The 19,448-nt window shown below is 54.6% G+C and overlaps 1 protein-coding gene across 14 annotated transcripts in view; it reads left to right on the top strand.

Moving 5' to 3' along the window:
• EPB41L1 (erythrocyte membrane protein band 4.1 like 1) overlaps positions 1–19,448 on the top strand; it is a 150,984-nt gene that overhangs the window by 82,798 nt on the left and 48,738 nt on the right. For 13 of the 14 annotated variants that reach the window (XM_039498012.1, XM_039498015.1, XM_039498017.1 and 10 more), the window contains 2 exons: positions 10,209–10,417; positions 13,926–14,090. In XM_039498012.1, the coding sequence (XP_039353946.1) occupies positions 10,229–10,417; positions 13,926–14,090 (354 nt within the window). In that variant the 5' untranslated portion in view covers positions 10,209–10,228. Of the gene's footprint in view, positions 1–10,208; positions 10,418–13,925; positions 14,091–19,448 lie in introns of those variants that run through there. The other variant, XM_039498022.1, reaches the window with a different exon arrangement.

The following is a 19,448-nucleotide window of genomic DNA, read 5'->3' as shown; positions in this document are numbered from 1 at the left end:
GGCTGCCCCATAGCTATTGCTCCTTCGTGACACCCCCCACCAGAGCCACCAGCCAGGAGGTGCCAGGTTTGGGGGAGCTGTCAACTGACTTCCTGTATAACTCTGCTTTGCCTCACAGCTTCTCTGGCCCAGATGTTGACAGAAAGAAACTCATCAGACAATCCAGCTGGCCTTTATTTTTTGGGTGGTTGTGAGGGGAGCTGCTAGGCAGGCTGGAGAGGAGGCAGGGTTGGGAGGGAGAGGAGGAGGGAGGGGGGAATGCAGGCAGAGGAGTGCTCAGAGTTTACTTTGCAGGAATAGCTGTGATGTTTGCCATATCTGAAGGTCTGACGTGCCAGCCCTGGGCCATTCTCTCTTGGCAGGCTTTTGTGCCCTGCGAAGCTCCCCTCTGCAGTAACACTGGCCTCTAAAGGAAATGAGTTCCCTTTGGGGGTGGGAAACACGTGAATGTGCTCACAGCCCTGCAGCCAGGTGGGGAGCAGGCCAGGTGCACGCTTTGTTCTGTGGCTCGGCTTCAGGAGTTCTGACGGCCCGAAATAAACACTGCTGTCTGTCAGCTGTCAGTAGAATTCGAATCCACAGCATGGACAGCACACAGGACGTGGTTCCATGTAGAGTAAGAATTCAGCTCTCTCGCGGCATGTGCCAGCCTTATTGGGAATGGCGCGTTGGTGTGCACAGAGAGCTCCCAGCAGCTGCAGTACCTGCCCCTCCCTGCAGGAGTCACTGCAGGGCATGAGGCAGGAACACCAGCTACAGAGGCAGTCACACCTGCTCCAGACTTGGCGAGGACAGTCGGGAATACCGGAGAGGTGCTTGCCGTGGGCCAGTAATAGGCAGCCCAAAAGCCTCCGCTCTCCCTGTGGGAGACGATCCGTGCAGTGGGGGTGCTGGGCTATGGACACTGAAGGGATCGGGGTAGTGTGATCTAAAAGGTTTGTTAGCACTTGTTTGGGATGGTTGCCTGGCTCGGGAGTAGTGAAGTTGCAAGTGACTTATGCCAGGTTTCCTGCACAAGTGCAAGTTAACCCTTCATTCCCCAGCCAGTCAAGAACGTTTTGACAAAAGGCTGTTTTATTGAAAAATGCAGATGCGTTGAGATGGAAACTTTCAATGGGAAAGGGTAGTTTTTCCTGTTTCCAAAAAAGGTTGGAAATTGTTAAAACAGGACGTTGTGACATTGTTTTGAAACCAAAAGTTAAGCTTTTTTTGGTTTGAAACGACTTTGTTTTGGAGTGTAAGTTAATTTATTCTTTAAAATCAAATCTTTGACAGAAACATTTTGAAATTAACTAACAGTTGACATTGACTTGAACAGAATTTATTTTTCAGATTTTCGGTTTGCAAAAATGTTCGAGATTTCGATTGTTTTGTCCTGCTTTGGGATGGGAAAAATATTCAAAACCTTGAAAATTTCCCTGCAACAGGAAAACCATTTCTCTCCAAGCTCTCCTTCACGCTCCCCTTGCCCCATCCTGCGTTCTCTGGGTGCTACCAGAATATGAACAATGACTGATACTAACCTATGACGTCCCTTGTCCTGTGTCCTCTGGGTGCCGCATACGTTGCAGAACAGCAATTTCAGAAAGGGCTTGGGGAGTTTGGGGACTGTATTTCATATTGCTCCAGAGATAAGGCCCAGGAGCAATGTTATCGACTGCCCAGACAGGCAAGGGACACAATGAAATAGAACTAATCATTGTTTTCAAAAGAACCACCTCAACCCAAAATAGCTTTCCTGGACATAAAAGGGTCACTGTTTTCAAGGCTGTACTCTCCGGGTATGTCCACACTACAATTAAACACCCTGGGCTGGCCCATGTAAGCTGACTTGGGCTGTGAGGCTGTACAATTGCAGTGTAGACATTCAGGTTTGCACTGGAGTCTGGGCTGTGAGACCCTCCCCCCTTCTGGCCTCCCCACCACAATTTTACAGCCCCACAGCCTGAGCCAGCTGCTGTGGGCCAGCCCTGGGTGTTTCACTGCAGTGTAGACATACCCTTAGAGGCCAGACATGTTATCACGCCTGTCAGCATTTGACATGGATGCATAGGGACATTTTAGAGAGGGAAATCAGGACAGGCCTTGGAGCGCATGAGAAATCCTTGGGGCGGGGCAGAGCTTGGAGAGGCAGAGATGGGAGCATGGTAAATGTTTTAGTAAAAATAAGCACAGTCTTTCCTACTCAGGGAGGGTTGTTATGGGTGTCTGTGTGTGTGTGCTGGACGGTGAGGGGGTGAAACCCAGTGACTCAGCTTTGCTGCAGACAGAAAATGGTCGGTGTCTCCTTCTGGCAGGGCCTGCCCCGTGGGCTACCCGGAAGATGAGCTGTGACAACGCTGTTAAATGGATTCTCTTTCATTTGAACTTTGGTGATTAAAGCACCCCACAGCCTGCTTGCCTGTGAGCCGCGCGGACTGTGGGCAGGGGAAGAGACAGTGGGAAGGGGGAGGGCGGAAGGATGGGGAGAGAGGGGAGCCAGGGAAAGGCAGAAGCCCAGGGAGCGAGGAGAAGAAAAGCCAAGGAGAGCGAGGGAGCGAGAGCGAAGGGCTGGAAGGAGGGATCAAGGGAGAAGGTGAGAGAGCATGGAGGGAGTGGGGGGCGTGGCGCAGTACGTTCCAGAACCCCTTTGCACAGCAGGGAGCTTGCCAGCAGCAGCAATGTCATCTCCCTGGGCAGAGACAGCCAAAGCACACAGAGCTGGGGGAGCTGGATGTGGCCTCTGTGGCAGGGAGAAGTTGTTGGCTAGTTTAGCTTAGCTGGTTGGGGTGGCAGCCAGGAGGCGTTGATCAAGTCACACTGTCTTTTTGTCCTGTCCTTCCTCTCTCTGTTTCCCTCCCCAATGGGGGCGGGTGTTTAAAGTCTCACAGATCTTGCCTTTGGGTGAAGGGTGGTTTGAGGATGGGATGGCAGCACAGCACGCTCAGGCCTGACTTGCAGCCGCTTTGGGGATTGTGCTGGGAAAGCCTGGAGCTGAAGGGATGGGACTGTGCCGGCTATCACATTGTGGGGAACCAAATCCTCCCCACTCAGCTCAGCCAGCCCTCCATCCACCTCCCCTGCTCTTCTAGCCCTGGGTACTCCCCGAGCACACATGGAGCTCTGCTGATGCACATCATTGCTAACCATCCCCAGAGCTGGGCCTCTACTCAGCTCTGCTGATGCACCCAAATCTGCCCCTGCAGCCCCCTGCTATTCCAGTCCTGGATCCCTCCTGAACAGAAACAGCCAATCATGGCCCTTGGTGGCACCCACTAATGGCTTGCAGGGAGCGTGGTCCAGACCACACAGTTCATTTCACTCATGTCCCCAATCTCCGATGGTGAAAGGGCCGGGTGTGGCGTTGATCTGCTTTCATGGGTTGGGCCGTATTTGAGGCTTGAGTAGAAATGGAGCCATGGGGAATAAGAAGCAATTCTGCCTGCTGCCTGAACTTCTTGGGAGTTGTCTTTGCCCTAACCTGACCCTCTTGCTGCCTCTGCTGTAGGCCATGGCAGCAGCCACTGGCTTAGCTGCACCATTGCTTGCACCTAGTGTGGACATGATTTCCCCGCTGCCGCTACACCAGGGACCAAAGTTCCACTGTAGACAAGGTCTGAGTGGAGTTGGGAAGGTATATTCCAAAAGGTGTGAGGCACTGGTTGTCCCTTAGGGCACGGCCCTATGGGACTCAGCCTGAGTCGGCTACCCCCTGATGCAGTGCAGGGATGTGTCCAGGACTGGCTGAGGCTAAGAAGCTGGGTTTGCTGGCAGATGGCCCATGTCACCATGCCAGTTAACTGCCTATCCCTGAGAAGGGGGTGGGGAGACCAGGGTCAAAGTGGGGAATGTGTAAGGAGGTTTCTTGCCCAAACAGCTGGGGGAGGAGGGGGAATTTATCTTTGATTTACCATGGTAGGTGCTTCAAGGTGTCCCGCTCCCCCTCAGAGAATGAGGACCAGGGCACTGCTCTGGATACCCCCAGCCCAGCCCCCCGGCGGGATGCTAGTGAGTGCTTGGAGATCCATGTACCTTTGCTGGTGGAGCTGAGTGCATTTCACCTGTGGTGCCTGCAGATGTTTCATCAGTGTTCCATGGCTTGGTCTCTGCCCTTTACATCACGGGCCTGGCCTGATGCTCTCAGAGCACTGCTTTGGTTTTTAATTATTGAGGAGTTTTGACTCAGCTCCCCCATGGGAATGGCCCGTTAGAACCCCAGTATGTCTGCAGAAGCTACTGTTACAGAGTCCAGTGCAAAGCAGTCCAGGGTGAACTACCGGCTGGCTCAGAGAGCCCCCTTTAAAGGAAGATATGCACCTCTATGGAGCTCGGGCTAGCAGTCTGGGCCTTCAGCTCCAAAAGCATAAGCCTCTCACTCGAGCTTAGGGAGATCTCCCATCATGGGCCCTAGTGATAAATCCCATATCCTCTCCTAGGGCCCTCCATTCCCCTTGGCTCCTGCTGTCTGTAGCAGGTCATACTGCTCTGCCTTGCCATGCACTTAGCCTCTATTTGAGTCTAACGCTGCTTCCTGCACCCGAGCTGAGCAAGGGTTTAGGAACCTGCAGAAGAGTTGGAATCTAAAAGGAATGTTTCCAGGTTCAGGCACTGTTAAAATGCAACCTTCCCTTCCCTGGTCCCTGCCGTAACTGTGGCATCTTCCTATCCTCAGCCTAGGTGACACTGGCAGTTGCTTTAGAGTGACAGATGAGGAGTTCAGAATGGTGCCCAGTGCCCCATACATATGGCTGCCTTTGGCACTTTCCAGTAAAACCCCAGGACAGCGGCGCAGTGGGGGGCCCGGGGCTAAGGCAGGCTCCCTGCCTGCCCTAGCTCTGTGCAGCTCCTGGAAGCCCAGAGCCCATACCCCCTCCTGCACCCCAACCCCCTGCCCCAGCCCAGGGAAAGTGAGTGAGGGTGGGGAAGAGTTAGGGAGGGAGGGAGCGGGGGAGGGGCCTCAGAGAAGGGGCGGGGCAGGGGCAGGGGCGTTCTGTTTTGTGTGATTAGAAAGTTGCCAACCCTAATGACCAGCATACAGGAGCTGAGCTCTGGCCTAATGTTCTTAGCAGCATGGTTGCCCTTTCCCCTCCTTGGCCACAGTGTAGTTGAAGATAGTCGCCCCTGAAGCCAGGGACCTCTATGTATTTTGCTGCCCCAAGCACGGCAGTCAGGCGGCTTTTGGCCTCATGCCTGCGGGCGGTCCGCTAGTAACGCGGATTCGGTGGCATGCCTGCGGGAGGCCTGTCGGTCCTCTGCCTTCAGCGTACCCGCCGCCGAATTGCTGCTGAAACCGCGGGACCAGCGGACCTCCCGCAGGCACCTGCCAAAGGCAGCCTGACAGCCGCCCTCACAGCGACCGGCAGGCTGCCGCCCGCAGCTTGCCGCCCCAGGCATGCGCTTGGTGCGCTGGTGCCTGGAGCTGCCCCTGCGTGGCTTTCCCTCCCCTGCCTGGCTATTTGTAGCTTCCTAGCCTGGACAGGGCAGTTGCCTTCACTCAGTGCAACCTGGCATCCAGTAGAAAGAATTTCTGGCCTCTCGGGCTGCTGAACTCAACATGTAGTTGACCACGGTCATGACCCCTTCCCCCCGCCTCCCCTCACACCTGCTAGGTCAGGGGTCAGCAACCTTTCAGAAGCGGTGTGCCGAGTCTTCATTTATTCACTCCGATTTAAGCTTTCGGGTGCCAGTCATACATGTTAACGTTTTTAGAAGGTCTCTTTCTATAAGTCTATATAATATATAACTAAACTATTGTTGTATGTAAAGTAAATAAGGTTTTAAAAATGTTTAAGAAGCTTCATTTAAAATTAAATTAAAATGTAGAGCCCCCCCCCCCCCCGGACCAGTGGCCAGGACCCGGGCAGTGTGAGTGCCACTGAAAATCAGCTCGCCATCATACGTGCTATAAGTTGCCTACCCCGTGCTAGGTGCTACTTGGAAGGGTGTGGCCTGTACCTTTGAAAAGCCCCCTGGAACAGAGCACAGAAAGGCTTCTGCTTGCAGTAGACGGAGCTCCTTTTTTGGAAGCTCTGTGTGAAAGGCCAGAGCCTACGCTTGGGCCTCTCAGCTGCGGTTGTGTCCTGGGGGCAGGTTTTCAGTCTGAATACGTCCAGTTAACGTGTGCCTCTGAGCCTGGGTGGTTGCCCAGGCGTGGTGATGGGCAGGCAGGGTTGGCTGTGGTGGGACGCTGTGGACTTGCTGGGGAGCTAGCACAGGGACACGCCACACTGAGTAGGAGGAGGAGGAGCAGCACAGTGTCCAGAAGCGAGAAGACCTGGAAGCCTGGAGTGGAGTGGGGCTGGTCTAACCAGCTCCCACGTGACCCTCTCCCAGCCCCTAGCGCAGGGCGTGCTGGGGCAAGGAGGGATGTGGCAGAGGCATGGCCGGGGCAAACTGAGCTCCTGCGAACCCCAGTTGGTAGATGGTCCCTTGGGCGCTGTTGCCCTCCACCGTAGATTAGAGCATCTCCCAGTTCCCTGATGGGCTGAATGGAGCTGGGGCAGCACCAAATCTGGACCTGAGTCTTGGGCCTAAAATCCACGCTGAGGAAGGCGTGATGTAAGCGATTAACTACTGCCCATTGCTGAGCCGCTTCGCCAGCGGGGCAGGGGAGGGGCTGCGTGGGATAATGTCGCAAAGGGCACATTGCCCCAGCACATAAGAGGATGACAGAAAAAGGGGAACAACTCTGTTTCAAATGCGCACGCTGGTTTAGTTCCTTTGTTTTGTGTTTCACTTCTTCATGCCATGGAAAGAGGCTTTTAAAGATTCTTTCTCCTCTCCCCGATATACTGGGAAAGATCAAACTACCCTGTGCTGCCTTCCTTCTCTGTTGCCTGAGCAGTGGCAGGTTCCTCAGGCCTCCGATGAAGGAGCTGGGGGCTGGCGATTCTCTCCCAAAGAGAGCCTTTTCCCAGCTGCATGTCAGGTGTTTGAATTAAATAGGTGTCAGCAAAGTGAGTTTTAAACAATCTGACTAAAAATTCCCCCCCTTCACTCCCGATGGCCCATAAGGTCACTCTCTGGCCAAGTCGGAATCTCACTCGTTCTCCGGTTTTCCAAGGAGACCTCCAGCGAAAAGGAGCAAGACAAGAGCTGAGCTTTCCAAAAGTCAAAACCAACCCAAATCAAAAACCTCTTCATGAAAACGGGTCAGGCCTCGTTTTTCCACCCTCTTCCGGTCACCAGCCGGCCAAAAAGCAGCAGGTTTCCCTGCAGGGTGTAGCCAGCCTGTGGAAGTCAGCCCTGCAGGAGCTTGTTAAGGAGTAGGGCAGGGACTGGATTTCAGAGCAAGGCTGGGTGGTTTCCTGATCCCTGTAAGTAGTTGCACGAACACAGAGAACGATTTGGTTATTCAAATCTCGTGCTTTAGGGCATGAGCTGATTGCTTAGGTGGGGCTTGCTAGCGCATTGCTTCATTGCACAGGCTCTTGGGTGAGGTATGGGAGAGCTCCGCTTCTGTCTCCCTCATCTGCACTGAGCAGCGCTGGCCCTAGGCTGGAAATGGGCTCTCTCACTGCTGCCTTAGGGAGACTCCTGTAGAGCACTTTGCTGCTCAGCTCTGCTGCAGAGCTAGGAGTGACTTAGGGGCTGGGAGACTTTTAGAGGCCTGAATACAAAGCCAAAGCGTGGTCAGCGTAGGCACCCCATTCCTGGGTGTCTGGCCGTAGCTCCCAGGGCCCTGCAGACAGGAGTCACAAGTGCAAGCCTTCTCCCTCCTCCCAGAGAGATTTACATTGTTGCCAGAGTAGGAGGGACCACGGGCACACACAGCTGCCTCTTGCATAGACTGGCACTGTGCCCCCATGCACGTCATTTCACGGAGCCCAGTGCTTCAGGGGGACTATCCCGCGGTGGGGGTCAGACAGCAGGGAGCGCAAGGTGCGCTATGGTTCTGCATCACGGTCGGGCTGACTGCAGCCCTGGGGGCTTTTCTTTACTGCATGTTGGGGGGAACATGAATTTGCCATGGAAGATGCCCTGTGTCGGCTCAGTTGGAACATGGCACCGCCCAGGCCCTGGGCCAGGGTGTGGCCCGGGCCCTATACCAGGTCAGTGCCCCGAATAGCCGTGGGGATGAAGTTGCTTTCTACTGAATCTATTGGATTATTAGCTTTGAGTTTGAATTCCCGCCCTCCCCTCTGATCCTTCCAGGCTGGTGACTTCCCCTTTTAGTTCCCAGGGCGTCAGATCCCCCTTTGGGAAGGGGCTGCAGCCACCCCCATTTAGAAATGTGGTCCAGGCGCTCTGGGCATTTTTAGGCAATCCCACTAGTTAAAATGCTCCGCACGTGCTGACGTCACCGGCAGCCTGCCAGCTGGGGTGTCCTGCTTGTTGTGTGGCCCAGAATCTGGGCTCAGTGCCCCTGGGCCTTGGTTTGGGCTCCGTTTGCAGGGATTGTTCTCCGAAAATGTCTGCAACTGGTCCCCTGATTTCACTAAATGAAAAGGCCTGTGTTGCCCAAGGGCAGATTAAGAATGGATCCTTTGATCCTTGGGATCCATGTCTGGGGGGTAGCAGGGGACTTGAGGGTGAATCTGTGGCAGGGCACAGGCAGATTTCTGCCCATCTCCCGCCTGCTGGGTTGAGCTGCATTGCTTGGGATGGAGGGAGAGAAGAATACGTTGGGGTGGGCTGGAGAAGTGGTTCCATTTCTGGGGTCCTTGTATTGTGATGGAACTGAGGCACGGCGGGTGGGAGCATCTCTCAGCAGGGCAGCTGGATCTGATGGCCCTGGGAGCTGTGACCCCCACAGTGCCTGCTGTATTGGAGACGAGGGCCCTAGTGTGGAGGACTCATTAGCGAAGCTGGTCATTTGGGTGGCTGCTGCTGGTGTTATGCTCCAGGATGTTAATCCCCATCACTGTGTGCAGCTGCATTTGCCATCTCGCTAAGCCTGCCTGACAATGGACAGGCTGCATTAGGCCTGACGCTGTAAATTCGGGGCTCAGGGACAGGCAGTGCCTGCTTTTGAAAGCTAATTGCCACGTGGCTTCTCTGTCTCCAGCTCAGGGCAGTGGAAAACTTGTGTCACATGGCCAAGTCCTCCTATTCCTGGCGAGGTGGGGGTCCCATACAGGCTGTGTGTCATGCCCCTCCCTCAGCCCCCTGAGGGCCCGCTGCCTGCGTCTGCCCCAAGGGCTCTGTGACATTCTCCCACCACCGCTCTAGCACCTGGACAGGACACCCAGCAATGACCCTGCTGACAGCAGCCTCTGCTAGTGCTTCCCCCCAGGGGCTCGCCACTGGCTGCACCAGCGCTACAGCAACGTGGGAAATTGTCATGGAAACCTGGTTGTGGACAGGGCCAGGGAGAGTCCATTGAAGGAGGGCACAGGAACCCAGCGCAGGTTCTCCCCGTGCCCAGGGGCTGGTCCCGGAGCCCGTTGCGGGAGGGCACAGGCACCCAGCGCAGGTTCTCCCCGTGCCCAGGGGCTGGTCCCAGAGCCCGTTGCGGGAGGGCACAGGAACCCAGCGCAGGTTCTCCCCGTGCCCAGGGGCTGGTCCCAGAGCCCGTTGCGGGAGGGCACAGGAACCCAGCGCAGGTCCTCCCCGTGCCCAGTGGCTGGTCCCAGGGCCCGTTGCGGGAGGGCACAGGAACCCAGCGCAGATTCTCCCCGTGCCCAGGGGCTGGTCCCAGGGCCTGTTGCGGGAGGGCACAGGAACCCAGCGCAGGTTCTCCTCGTGCCCAGGGGCTGGTTCCAGAGTCCCTTCCAGCTCAGGTTCTTCCTATTCCAAGTGACTAACAAGTCAGCAGGGCCCTGCACTGGTCAGATGTACCCCACACTTGCACTTTTCATGCTGGCTGAGGGTCTCCCCCCGTCCCCGTCCTTCCCTGCAGAACTGACCTCCAGGAGCAGCTGCTAAAGGAAGGAGGGAGTGCACTGGTGAGCGTGATCCTCTGGCCGCACCGTGGGCTGGTAACCGATCAAGGGTATGGCTGTGATTTCCCAACCGTGGGGCGCAGCTCCATGGAGAGGCTGAGCCTGGCAGGGCCTGTTGGGATGGGGGCTTGCGGGGCTGCTGTTGGGGTGCCCGGACAGCAGGCTCAGTCAGCATGCAAAGTGTCATCGAGTTTCGAAGTCCCTGGCGTGGCTGTTACCAAGCAGTCATCAGCGCCTGGAACGCTGCCGGGCGTGTGCCTCCCCACAGACTCCGGGGAGATTGCTTCAAAGGCCAGGATGGCATTTAATTCCCTTTCTCTCTCCTCCTTCTCCTTACCTATGCAGCTGCAGAATAATTAGTCACCATGACGACAGAGACGGGCCCAGACTCAGAGGTGAAGAATGCCCAGGAGGAGCCCCCGCAGCAGCAGCTGGAGGCAGCGGCAACCAGCCCAACCACGGTGACCACTGGCCCTGGCCCGACGGCCAACAACCGGGAAGCTGAGGCCAACGAGAAGCCCAGAGCCCAGGCCGACTCCAGAAGTGCGGAGCCGGTGAGTGGGTAGCGGGCCGGGGAGTGCCAGTGAGGTGCTCGGACCCATGGGCCTGAGTGCTCGGTATTGGGTGGGACGCTGCCTGGTCCCAGCGGGCAGGTGCCCACCCTGTCGGTGGCCACTCTCAGCAGAGGGAGGGGATGGAGGTGGAGTCTGAGATCCCCACTCGAGGGAGCTCTCAGGGCAGGCAGGGAAAAGCCTGCCCACGCTGCACCTGTTCTGTGGAGGCCTTTGGTCTCCATGGCTGGCATCATCTGGCCCCTTCCCTCTTGCCAATAAAGGCAGTTCCCTTGCAGAATGCGATAGACCCACTGGGCACTGTCTCCCCGAGCCTGTCCGCACCTGAGCCACCAGGATGACGCTGAGGATGTGAGCAGTGGTATTATTAACTTCACACAAGCCAGCTGCCCCATTTGCCATTGGGCAGTGCCCAGTGGAGCCATCCAGCCATTGCACACGCAGCCTGGAACTGGCCCCCAGGATCTCCACTCAGCAGCCTCTGCCTGCTGTCTGCCATATTGTGCCGGGGCTCAGACCCACTCCAGGAAGTGCATGTCTAGGAGACACCCACACATCAGGGCAGGCTGATGACGCTGGGTCCCCCTGCGTGGATGGCCCACGCACCCTCTTGCTTATCTGCTCTGCAGAGGGGTTTGGAGAGTGGTGCAGAAGCTGATGTGTGCCAAGTCGGTCTGTGCCTCTGCCCAGAGCAGCTGCCTTTGCTTTGGCTCTCCAAGCTCTAGAACGGGATAGCTCCAGGCTGGAGTGGGTGGGGCCTGTTGAGTGGGTGGGTGGGGGACCCACCCTAGGCCACCCCAGCCCACCCCACAAGGGGCTAGTGCTACAGGGCTCTGCACAATCAGCATCACTTTACAAACTCAGCTTGCTCTTCCTCACTAGAGTAGCAGAGCTCTCTCCATCCACCCTCTGGGCAGAACAGGAGAGACCCCCCCACAGGGCCTGGTCTTGCCCAGCGCTGGGTCGTGGCTTTGGGAGCCCCAGGCAGAGAGTGAGGAGCAGTGCTGGGCGCCCAAAGGAACATGACAGTGCAGGAAACAGAGTGCTGCTGAGCAGCTGCCAAGGTCCCCGTACCCAGCCGCAGGGTCAGGGGCTGAGGGAGGCAAGTAGCCACGTGCCTCGATGAACTGATGCAATCCGTGGCAGAGCTCAAAGCTGCCGAAGGGCTGCTCTAACCTGTGCCGCTGTAGAAGTCCTGTGTTCCCCAGCCCTGCCCCAGACACCTCTCTACTAGCTGGAAAGGAGGGAGTGCGGTGGAGCAGCTATCTCACTGTGTCCTTGGCTGTGCCAGAAATGGGAGCTGACCCTGTGTCTCCTCAGACAAGCCCATTCTTCTCACGCACACAGACGAGGGCTTCTCTGGGAGAGGTTTACTGAGAAGAATTTCTCAGACCCCTTGGTGAAGCCTGTTCAGCTGTGGAGGAGGGCGCTCCATGCGATCCCGGCGCTCCATGCGATCCCACCTCTCCTACCACCAGCCCTGCTCCCAGCCAACTCCCTAAGCCAGGATCAGCAGTGCCAGGCTGGTGACTGAAGCAGGCAGGGCAGAGCTCTGTTTCTATCACACATGGCTGAACTGCCGGCAATACCATCATGTCCCTACTCGCAGAGCGAGACAACTCAGTGAGGAAGCCTGTGATGGAGAATCAGCTCACAGGTGTCATTTCCCCGGGTCACTTTTCTGACCCTGTTTGTCTGCCAGACAAAGACACAGGATGGAAGAATGGAGCCTGGCTCGTCAGAGACTGAAATAATCTCGCAGTTTCATTTGGCTGCAGGATTCCTCTTTGCCTTGCATCCAAAAGTGCCGTATAGTGTCCTTCCATGCTTGTTAACCTGCCAACAGAGAGCTCCACTAACTGTAACTCAGCAGGTTGAGCTGCCATCCCTTCTCTAGTCCCCAGACCGTGCTCCTTTCCATTGCCTCTGGAAAATTACTCCCAAAGGGCCAGAAAGAAAGCCCCATGCCTCAGCCAATGCACAAAGAGATAGGAGCGAGATTTCACACTACCGGTGCCCGGAAATGCTATACAAGCCCTCCCAGAACCCTAGGGACCTATTCGTGTTGCCGAAGCCTTTGCCACAGCATCTGCTCTGCTAGGCTGAGCTGTGCTGGTGTGGGTAAAGCTAGTGGGGGTATCTCTGCCCAAGCTGCAGTCCCACTTTGCATTGCAGTATAGACATATCCTGGGTCGCTTCTTGGGGGAAAGGACCAGGGGGAACTGTGATGACCTGAGAAGAGGACTTGGAATCTATGACCTAGGATGGGGAGTCTTGGCTTCTCAAAGGCAACATCTAACCAGGCTGATGAGTCAGAGTTATCATGGCCAGGGCAGTTGTGTTGCCAGAGGAGGTAGGGCCTTTCCTGCTGCAGTGGAAAGGGACAGTCCATATCCTGCCCAGGGGAAAATTGCCAGCAGTATTTCCAAGCCGATAAATAATTGAAGCAAACCCAACATAGCTGCTAATTGCAGCAGGTGAAGGGGATGCACAGTGCATGCTAGGCACCAGTCGCCAAGAAAAAGCTATTTAACCCCATAGGAGAATCAGTCCCCACAATCTTATCTCCTGTGATTGGCCACAGGCCACGTTCTGCTTTCAGTCACACTGGTGTCATCCTGGGCCCACCCCAGCCTACCCCAGACTTGTGACCAAGAGCCTCTCTGTGCTAGAATGACAGAGATAAGCAGCAAAAGGGTTTGACTGTTGGCTCAGAAAACATCTAATGCAGGTGATTGCAAAGAGCCGTTGGTCACTGGTGTGCAGAGGCAGCTGGTGCAAGGGCCGTCAGAGCTTATGTGGTCCCTTACCATCTCCATGAGAGTCCTCACTTTCTGTGGCCACATGGCGAGGCTCTCACTGCTTGCCCTGGGTTGGAAGCTGCTTAAGGCCAAGAGGGGGAGGAAAACACAGGGGAGGGAAAAGTTGCTTCTCGGGGTAGTGTGAGAGTCGTGCTTGAAAAGGGTGCCTTAGCCGCATGGGCACAGCATGGGCAGCGGTGATAAAAGCGCCCCCACCCCTGCCCTATCAGTCTGCCTTGCCCAGACTGGGCAGTGAGAGGAAAAGCTCCCTGGCCCATGTAGACAAGGAGAGAGTAGGCTGAGAAACCCACCAAGCCTGCTTCCATTTGAAACCTGCCCTAGAGCAGGGCTTGAAGTCCAGTCAGCAGAGAGCACTGGTCTGGCTCCCTCCCTTGTCTCGTGATGTGGGCAGCAAGGACTTGATTGGGGCCTGAATCCCCATCTGGGGAGGAGAAATGGGAGCTCACAATGCCACTGCATCATTCACCTCCCAGGGTCACCTGCTGTGCAGCTGCCCAGAGAACCCGTTCCTCCATACTGCCCTTGTAGGGAGTTCTGGGTGTGCCGGGCCGCTGAGCCTGAGCCTGGTACCCAGAGTCCAGCAGCATGAGGGTTGGTGGCAGTGCAGGGTACACCAGCCGGACCCCCATGCGGATGCAGGAGGGTAACACATGTTTCTCATCCTCCAGGGCATGGATTTGGAGGAGAAGGACTACAGCGAAACAGACGGTCTCTCTGAGAAAACCACGCCCAGCAAGACCCAGAAATCCCCCCAGAAAATTGCCAAGAAGCTCAAGAGCGCCACCTGCAGGGTGACCCTACTCGACGCCTCCGAGTATGAGTGTGAAGTGGAGGTGAGTGACTGGGGTGCGTCACCATAACCCCATGTGTCTGTCTGTCACCCCATCTCGCCTCCCTGCCTGGCTCTGCTTGGCCATCGTCCCCTTTCTCACCCTTAACAGTGGATAACCAACCACTGGACCAGCTTACCTGGGGCTGTGGGAGATTCTCTGTCACTGGCAAGTTTTAAACGAAGATTGGACACTTTTCTCAAAGAGATGCACTAGTTCACACAATTTAATTCAGGGAAGTCCTAGGGCCTACGTCACACAGGAGCTCAGGCTAGACCTTGGGAGCCACATGCGGCTCTTTTACAGTTAAAGTGCGGCTCTTGGACGCCCCCGCACCCCTCCCCCATTCTCTACCTACCAGACTGGGTGGGGGCAGCTCAGGACCTCTGCCTTGCAGTAGGGTGGTGAGGTAGGGGCTTCTGCCCAGTGGGGAGGTGGGTCTCAGGGCTTCAGCCCTACAGGGTGTGCCTGTTGGGGCTCGGGGCTTCAGCAGGAGCAGGGCTGAAACCCCAAGCCCTGGCAGGTGCCTCCCAAGGGGCTGAATCCCAACAGGTGTGCCTCGGCTCTCAAACTTCTGAAGATCATTGGATGCACCTTGGCGGGTCAGTAAGTTTGGCCACCCCTGGGCTAGACGATCCCAGCAGGTCTTCTTGGCTTTGTAATCTGCGACTCCCTTGGTTTTATAGCGGGAGGCCAACCTGCTTTGGACCAGAGAAATGGGTCTGGCAGCCCAGCGGGAATCAGGTGTGGCCATCCTCACCCCGTAGCTCTGTGAGAGATCAGAGGCTGCGCAGGACGGGGAGGCTGCTCCCTGCTTTCGGCCAGCAGCTAGCTGAATCCAGGGCCCTGCACCTCCAACATGGCAGCAGTTCTCAGGGCGAGAGGTATAGACGGGCCCTGGCTTGGGGCCACTCCTCAGGCTGTGTAACAGGGCCAGGCCTTGCACTGCAGCATGGCAGCCTTCGTGGTCTGGGAAGGAGGTGACTGCTGAGCTGCAGCAGGGCCAGTAAAGTGGCCTCCTTCCTCTCACAGCACTGCATTGTCAGATGCACAAATTAATGGCGCTCCTGTGGCTGTCAGGGTTGGTATAAAATGGAGACAGACTGGACTAAGGAGAGAAGGAGGGAAAGAGAAACGCATGACAGGCAGGTGCACGTGCTCACAGCCATTCACATTGGTAGACAGACATGCCTATATGTGCTCACACACACACACAAAGCTACAGTAAAGGAACATTAGTAAGGTTGCAGAGTCAAACATTCAGAAGTTAGGAAATGCCAGAATTAAGGTTATCTGTGCAGCCTTAATTTGTCGCCTTCACGCAGATGAATTCTGATACAGTCTTGAATGACGTGATCACATCTACAGGACCCCTGCCTCACCCAGTGCACAGAATGGATGATGCTCACTTAGGCTACTGTCTGCACTACAAGCTAGGGGTGTGATTCCCTGTGCATGTACATGGAGTTGAGCTAGTGGGAGAATAAATAACAGTACCTGCAGTAGCACCGGTAGCAGCAGCCAAGGCATGGCTTAGCCACATATAAACCTGCCTAAAACTGGAGGGTATGTACTCAGCGCGGCAGCCATGCCTCCACTGCTGTTACCTGTGCTACTGCGGCTACACTGCTGTTTAGGCTCATGCTAGTTTGATGAGCCCAAAGTGCAGAGGTAGCCTTAGAGAGCAGCTCTTCCGTGTTTTGTTTTCTCCTCGTTCTTCAGTGTGTGGCCACAGACCTCACTGACCGCTGCTGTTCCAACCCTGCTCGGAAGCCAGAATTGTTTCCACATGGGCTTTTTTATGCTGCTCATTACTTCACTATCTGAGTGCTTCACAAACATTAATGAATGTATTTTCACAACTCCCCTTTAAGATGAGGGGGGATTATCCCCGTTTTATGGATGGGAAACTGAGGCATAAAGAGATTAAAGTCAAAGGTATCCACTCAATTTGGGTGTCCAATTTGAGACACCTGGGACCTGATTTTTCAGCATATTTAGCATTCTTCTTCTGGAGCTGGTCCCTAGCAGTATTCCACTGTGGGGATGTATGTGCTTCGTGTACCTGGAGATGGAGTGTTTTGAAAGCAGAGTCCGTTGGTCCACATGTGTGCCCTAACAACAGCTGATACAACTTGCAGGGCAATGGCTACTGTCAACGTGATCTGCAGGGACTCGTGGCTCCATGCTTTGGGGTTTCCCTGGGAGATTCACAACCCCAGTGAGGACCTGTCCTTTGAGATTCATCTGTTCACTCCAAAGATGGATGAGTCCTTACGCACTTTAAAGGACTCCAGGGCCACCATCCGCTCCCTGGGAATATACACCTGCCCCAAAGAGAAAATTCCAGCAGCGATAATACAAGCCTAGACGGATGGCTCAACAGTTCTTCCACGAGAGACTTTATAAGCCATCCCACAAGAGGCAGAGAGCTCAAAAGATCCCCTTCCCCACACCTCCGCAGTGTGTTCCCAGCCCTTGGCTAAATGTTATTTTTGATGGGAGCTTGAGAACCGCAAACCACTGAGTCCAACACCTCCTGACTACTACACACCCTGTGGTGGTTGTCTAGCACTCTTTATTAACACCTGGAGTACCATAACAATGGATGGATGGGTGCTCTGCATTATCCATTCTGGCTGTATGATAGAGTTTGCATGCCTACCTTCTCCAAAACCCCCTCACCCACCCTCCCTTGGGGGCCGCTCTCATGAGAACATTCGCAAACAAGAAGCAGAATCTCTCTTGCAGCGAGGAGCGAGAGAATGGGTTCTCTTCAGTGCCAACGGAGGGGTGTTTACTCAACCTATTTCCTAGTCCCCCAAAAGAAAGGCGGTTCTCACCCTCGCCATCTCAACCGCTTTGTGCACAAACTCCAAGTTTTGTAAAGTCACGTTGGCTTCTGTAATTCTACCCCTGGAAAAAGTCCTGTGGTTTACAGCTCTTGACATGAAGGACGTCTACTTTCACGTAGACGTTCACCCTGCTCATCAACGCTTTCTCAGATTCATAGTCCGCTCTATCCACTTTCAGTACAGAGTGCTCCCTTTCAGCATTGCTCCCACCTGCAGGGTCTTCTCTAAGGTGTTCTCTGTCATAGTAGCCGGTTATTGTAAGATAAGGAACTTTCTCTTATAAAGCACTTCATGTGTTCAGAGCACAGCTCCCATCAACTCCAGTGACAGTTGTGAATGCTCAGCACTGCTGCAGATCAGACTGCAGGCTCTCAATCGGGCATCCAGAAAATGAAGAACACGCAATTAGTGCTCACCCGTGAAAAGTTTGGTTTAAGTGACTTGGCCAGCATCACCTGGGAACTCTGTGGCAGAGGCAGTAATAGAATCCAGTTCTCCAGGGAAGCATTCAACTGCCTTAATTATGAGACCATCCTTTCACTTCCTACAGTCTCCTATCTTGTTCACTACATGCCTTCCAACTTCTGCAGCAAATGAAATGGGTCCTACAGACAGTCTCCTTCACTAATAACCTTGATTCAGGTCCATGGAATGGAGCAGGGATCCTGTGGCCAAAATATGTGATTGTGTAACTGAGGACTATCACAGTGCATGTTCACAATGTCACAGGCCACCTTAATTCTGCCATTTCCTAACTTCTGAGCACTTGACTTTGCAATCTTAGGAATGTTCGTTGAACATAGTTTTTTTGGATGTAGATTTCCTAGGTTTTGCAAAAGGCAAACTGAAAAAAACAGGAATTCCTTCATATGGTATCAAATTGACACCCACATGGGTCCATCAGCAGGGATAGAACCTTTAGATCCATCACAGAGACCTCAGCCACTTGAGTAAGTGATAGCAGTGGTAGGTTGTTATCCTGTATGTGGGCCAGCATTAGAGGGGGGATGAGACACACACTTTGCCAGTGGGTTTCTCTCGTATTTGCTGAGAGCAGAGGAATGGTGAGACTCAGGAATCTTGGGTTCCATTCCAGGCCCTGGTGGGAAACGTGCTCTGGTGAGCACATACTCTTTTTGCCGTTCTCCTACCCCTCCAAGCTTGACCCCTTCTGCCCCATCCCCTCCAACCTGTCCCTGTCTCAGTCTTGTCTCTTCTCTATCCCTGGCTCCTTGTCCCAGTCACATTCTCCTCACCTAGCCAGTCTTATTCCCCACACCTCAGGATTCTCATCCCAGCCCCAATCTTCTTGCCCAGCCAGCTTCAGTTTCCCTCTTCCCAGTGCCTCATGGGATATGTCTCTGTCCTTCCCCCTTGCCTCCAGCACACACCCTCCCCACCCACATTTCCCATCCTCACTGACTCCTAGTCTCAGCCTCCCTCCCCAGGCTCCTTGTCTAATCACTGTTCCCTCCACCCCCATTTATGGACACACACAGAGACACGTTTTCACATGTGCAGGTTCACACTCCTATACCCAGAGACGGGCAGACACATGTGCAGGTGCAACCAGAGAGACGTGTGTACGTAGGCACATATAGACACACACAGACCCACACTTTCAGAGACATGAGTGTACAGACAGGCATGCCAAGGGACATATTTGCACACCTGCATGCACAGATATGAGCACGCAGGTTTGGGAACAAGCCAGTGACATAGCTCCGTGTCTCATCCCCCATCCTCTGATTTCCCACCTTCAGAGCAGAGCTCTCCCTTGCCAGAAGCCATTTCTGCCTCTTAGCTCAGTAAGGCATCGAGGGCGCTGTGAGCTGTCTGGGTCAATAACAGAAATACACATGCACGTAGACACAGACGAATCCCCAAGTGCGCACATCCACACATACGCACGCACAAGAATGGAGCGAGATGGCAAGTCTGACTCATGCATTTCTGCATGGGGGCTGCCTGCTATCTGTGTATCATGGCAAAAATGAAGCGTAGGCGTGTGTGTGTGTGTGTGTGTGAGAGAGAGAGAGAGAGAGCCTGTGTCACTGGGATAGCGGCTGGCCTCACTAGAGAGTGAGGGAGTTCTTGCAGCAGGCAGAGCAGTGATACTCAGACTGAGACTCGCGAGATGCAAGCGGCTCTTTAACGTGTCCCCTGCAGCTCTTTGCAGCACATGAAATTAAAACAGTGTGATTTCATTATTAGCCAATCTAAGTTATTAACTAGTCATGATGCGTTTACTATGTTATTAACCAATTGGAGAATACTTGGTCAGTCATTTTGTTGTAAGGATAATACTGTAGATAGATATGTCAAAATAGTAAATGAAACAATGAATTCTCACTACTGTGGCTCTTTTGGGTAATGTTGACAGCTAATTTGGCTCCTGAACCATTGAGGACTGAGTATCACTGCTGCAGAGTGGGATTAGCCGATCGCAGGGAAGAAGGTGTGGACAAAGCAGAGGTGAAAGTAAGCCGGTACGCCGTGTCGGACT

The sequence above is a fragment of the Mauremys reevesii genome, linkage group 13 (genome assembly GCF_016161935.1).
Source record: "Mauremys reevesii isolate NIE-2019 linkage group 13, ASM1616193v1, whole genome shotgun sequence".
In the NCBI taxonomy this organism is placed as follows: domain Eukaryota; kingdom Metazoa; phylum Chordata; order Testudines; family Geoemydidae; genus Mauremys; species Mauremys reevesii.
Note: the sequence above shows the minus strand (reverse complement) of the source record. Positions and strands in the feature narration are given on the sequence as shown.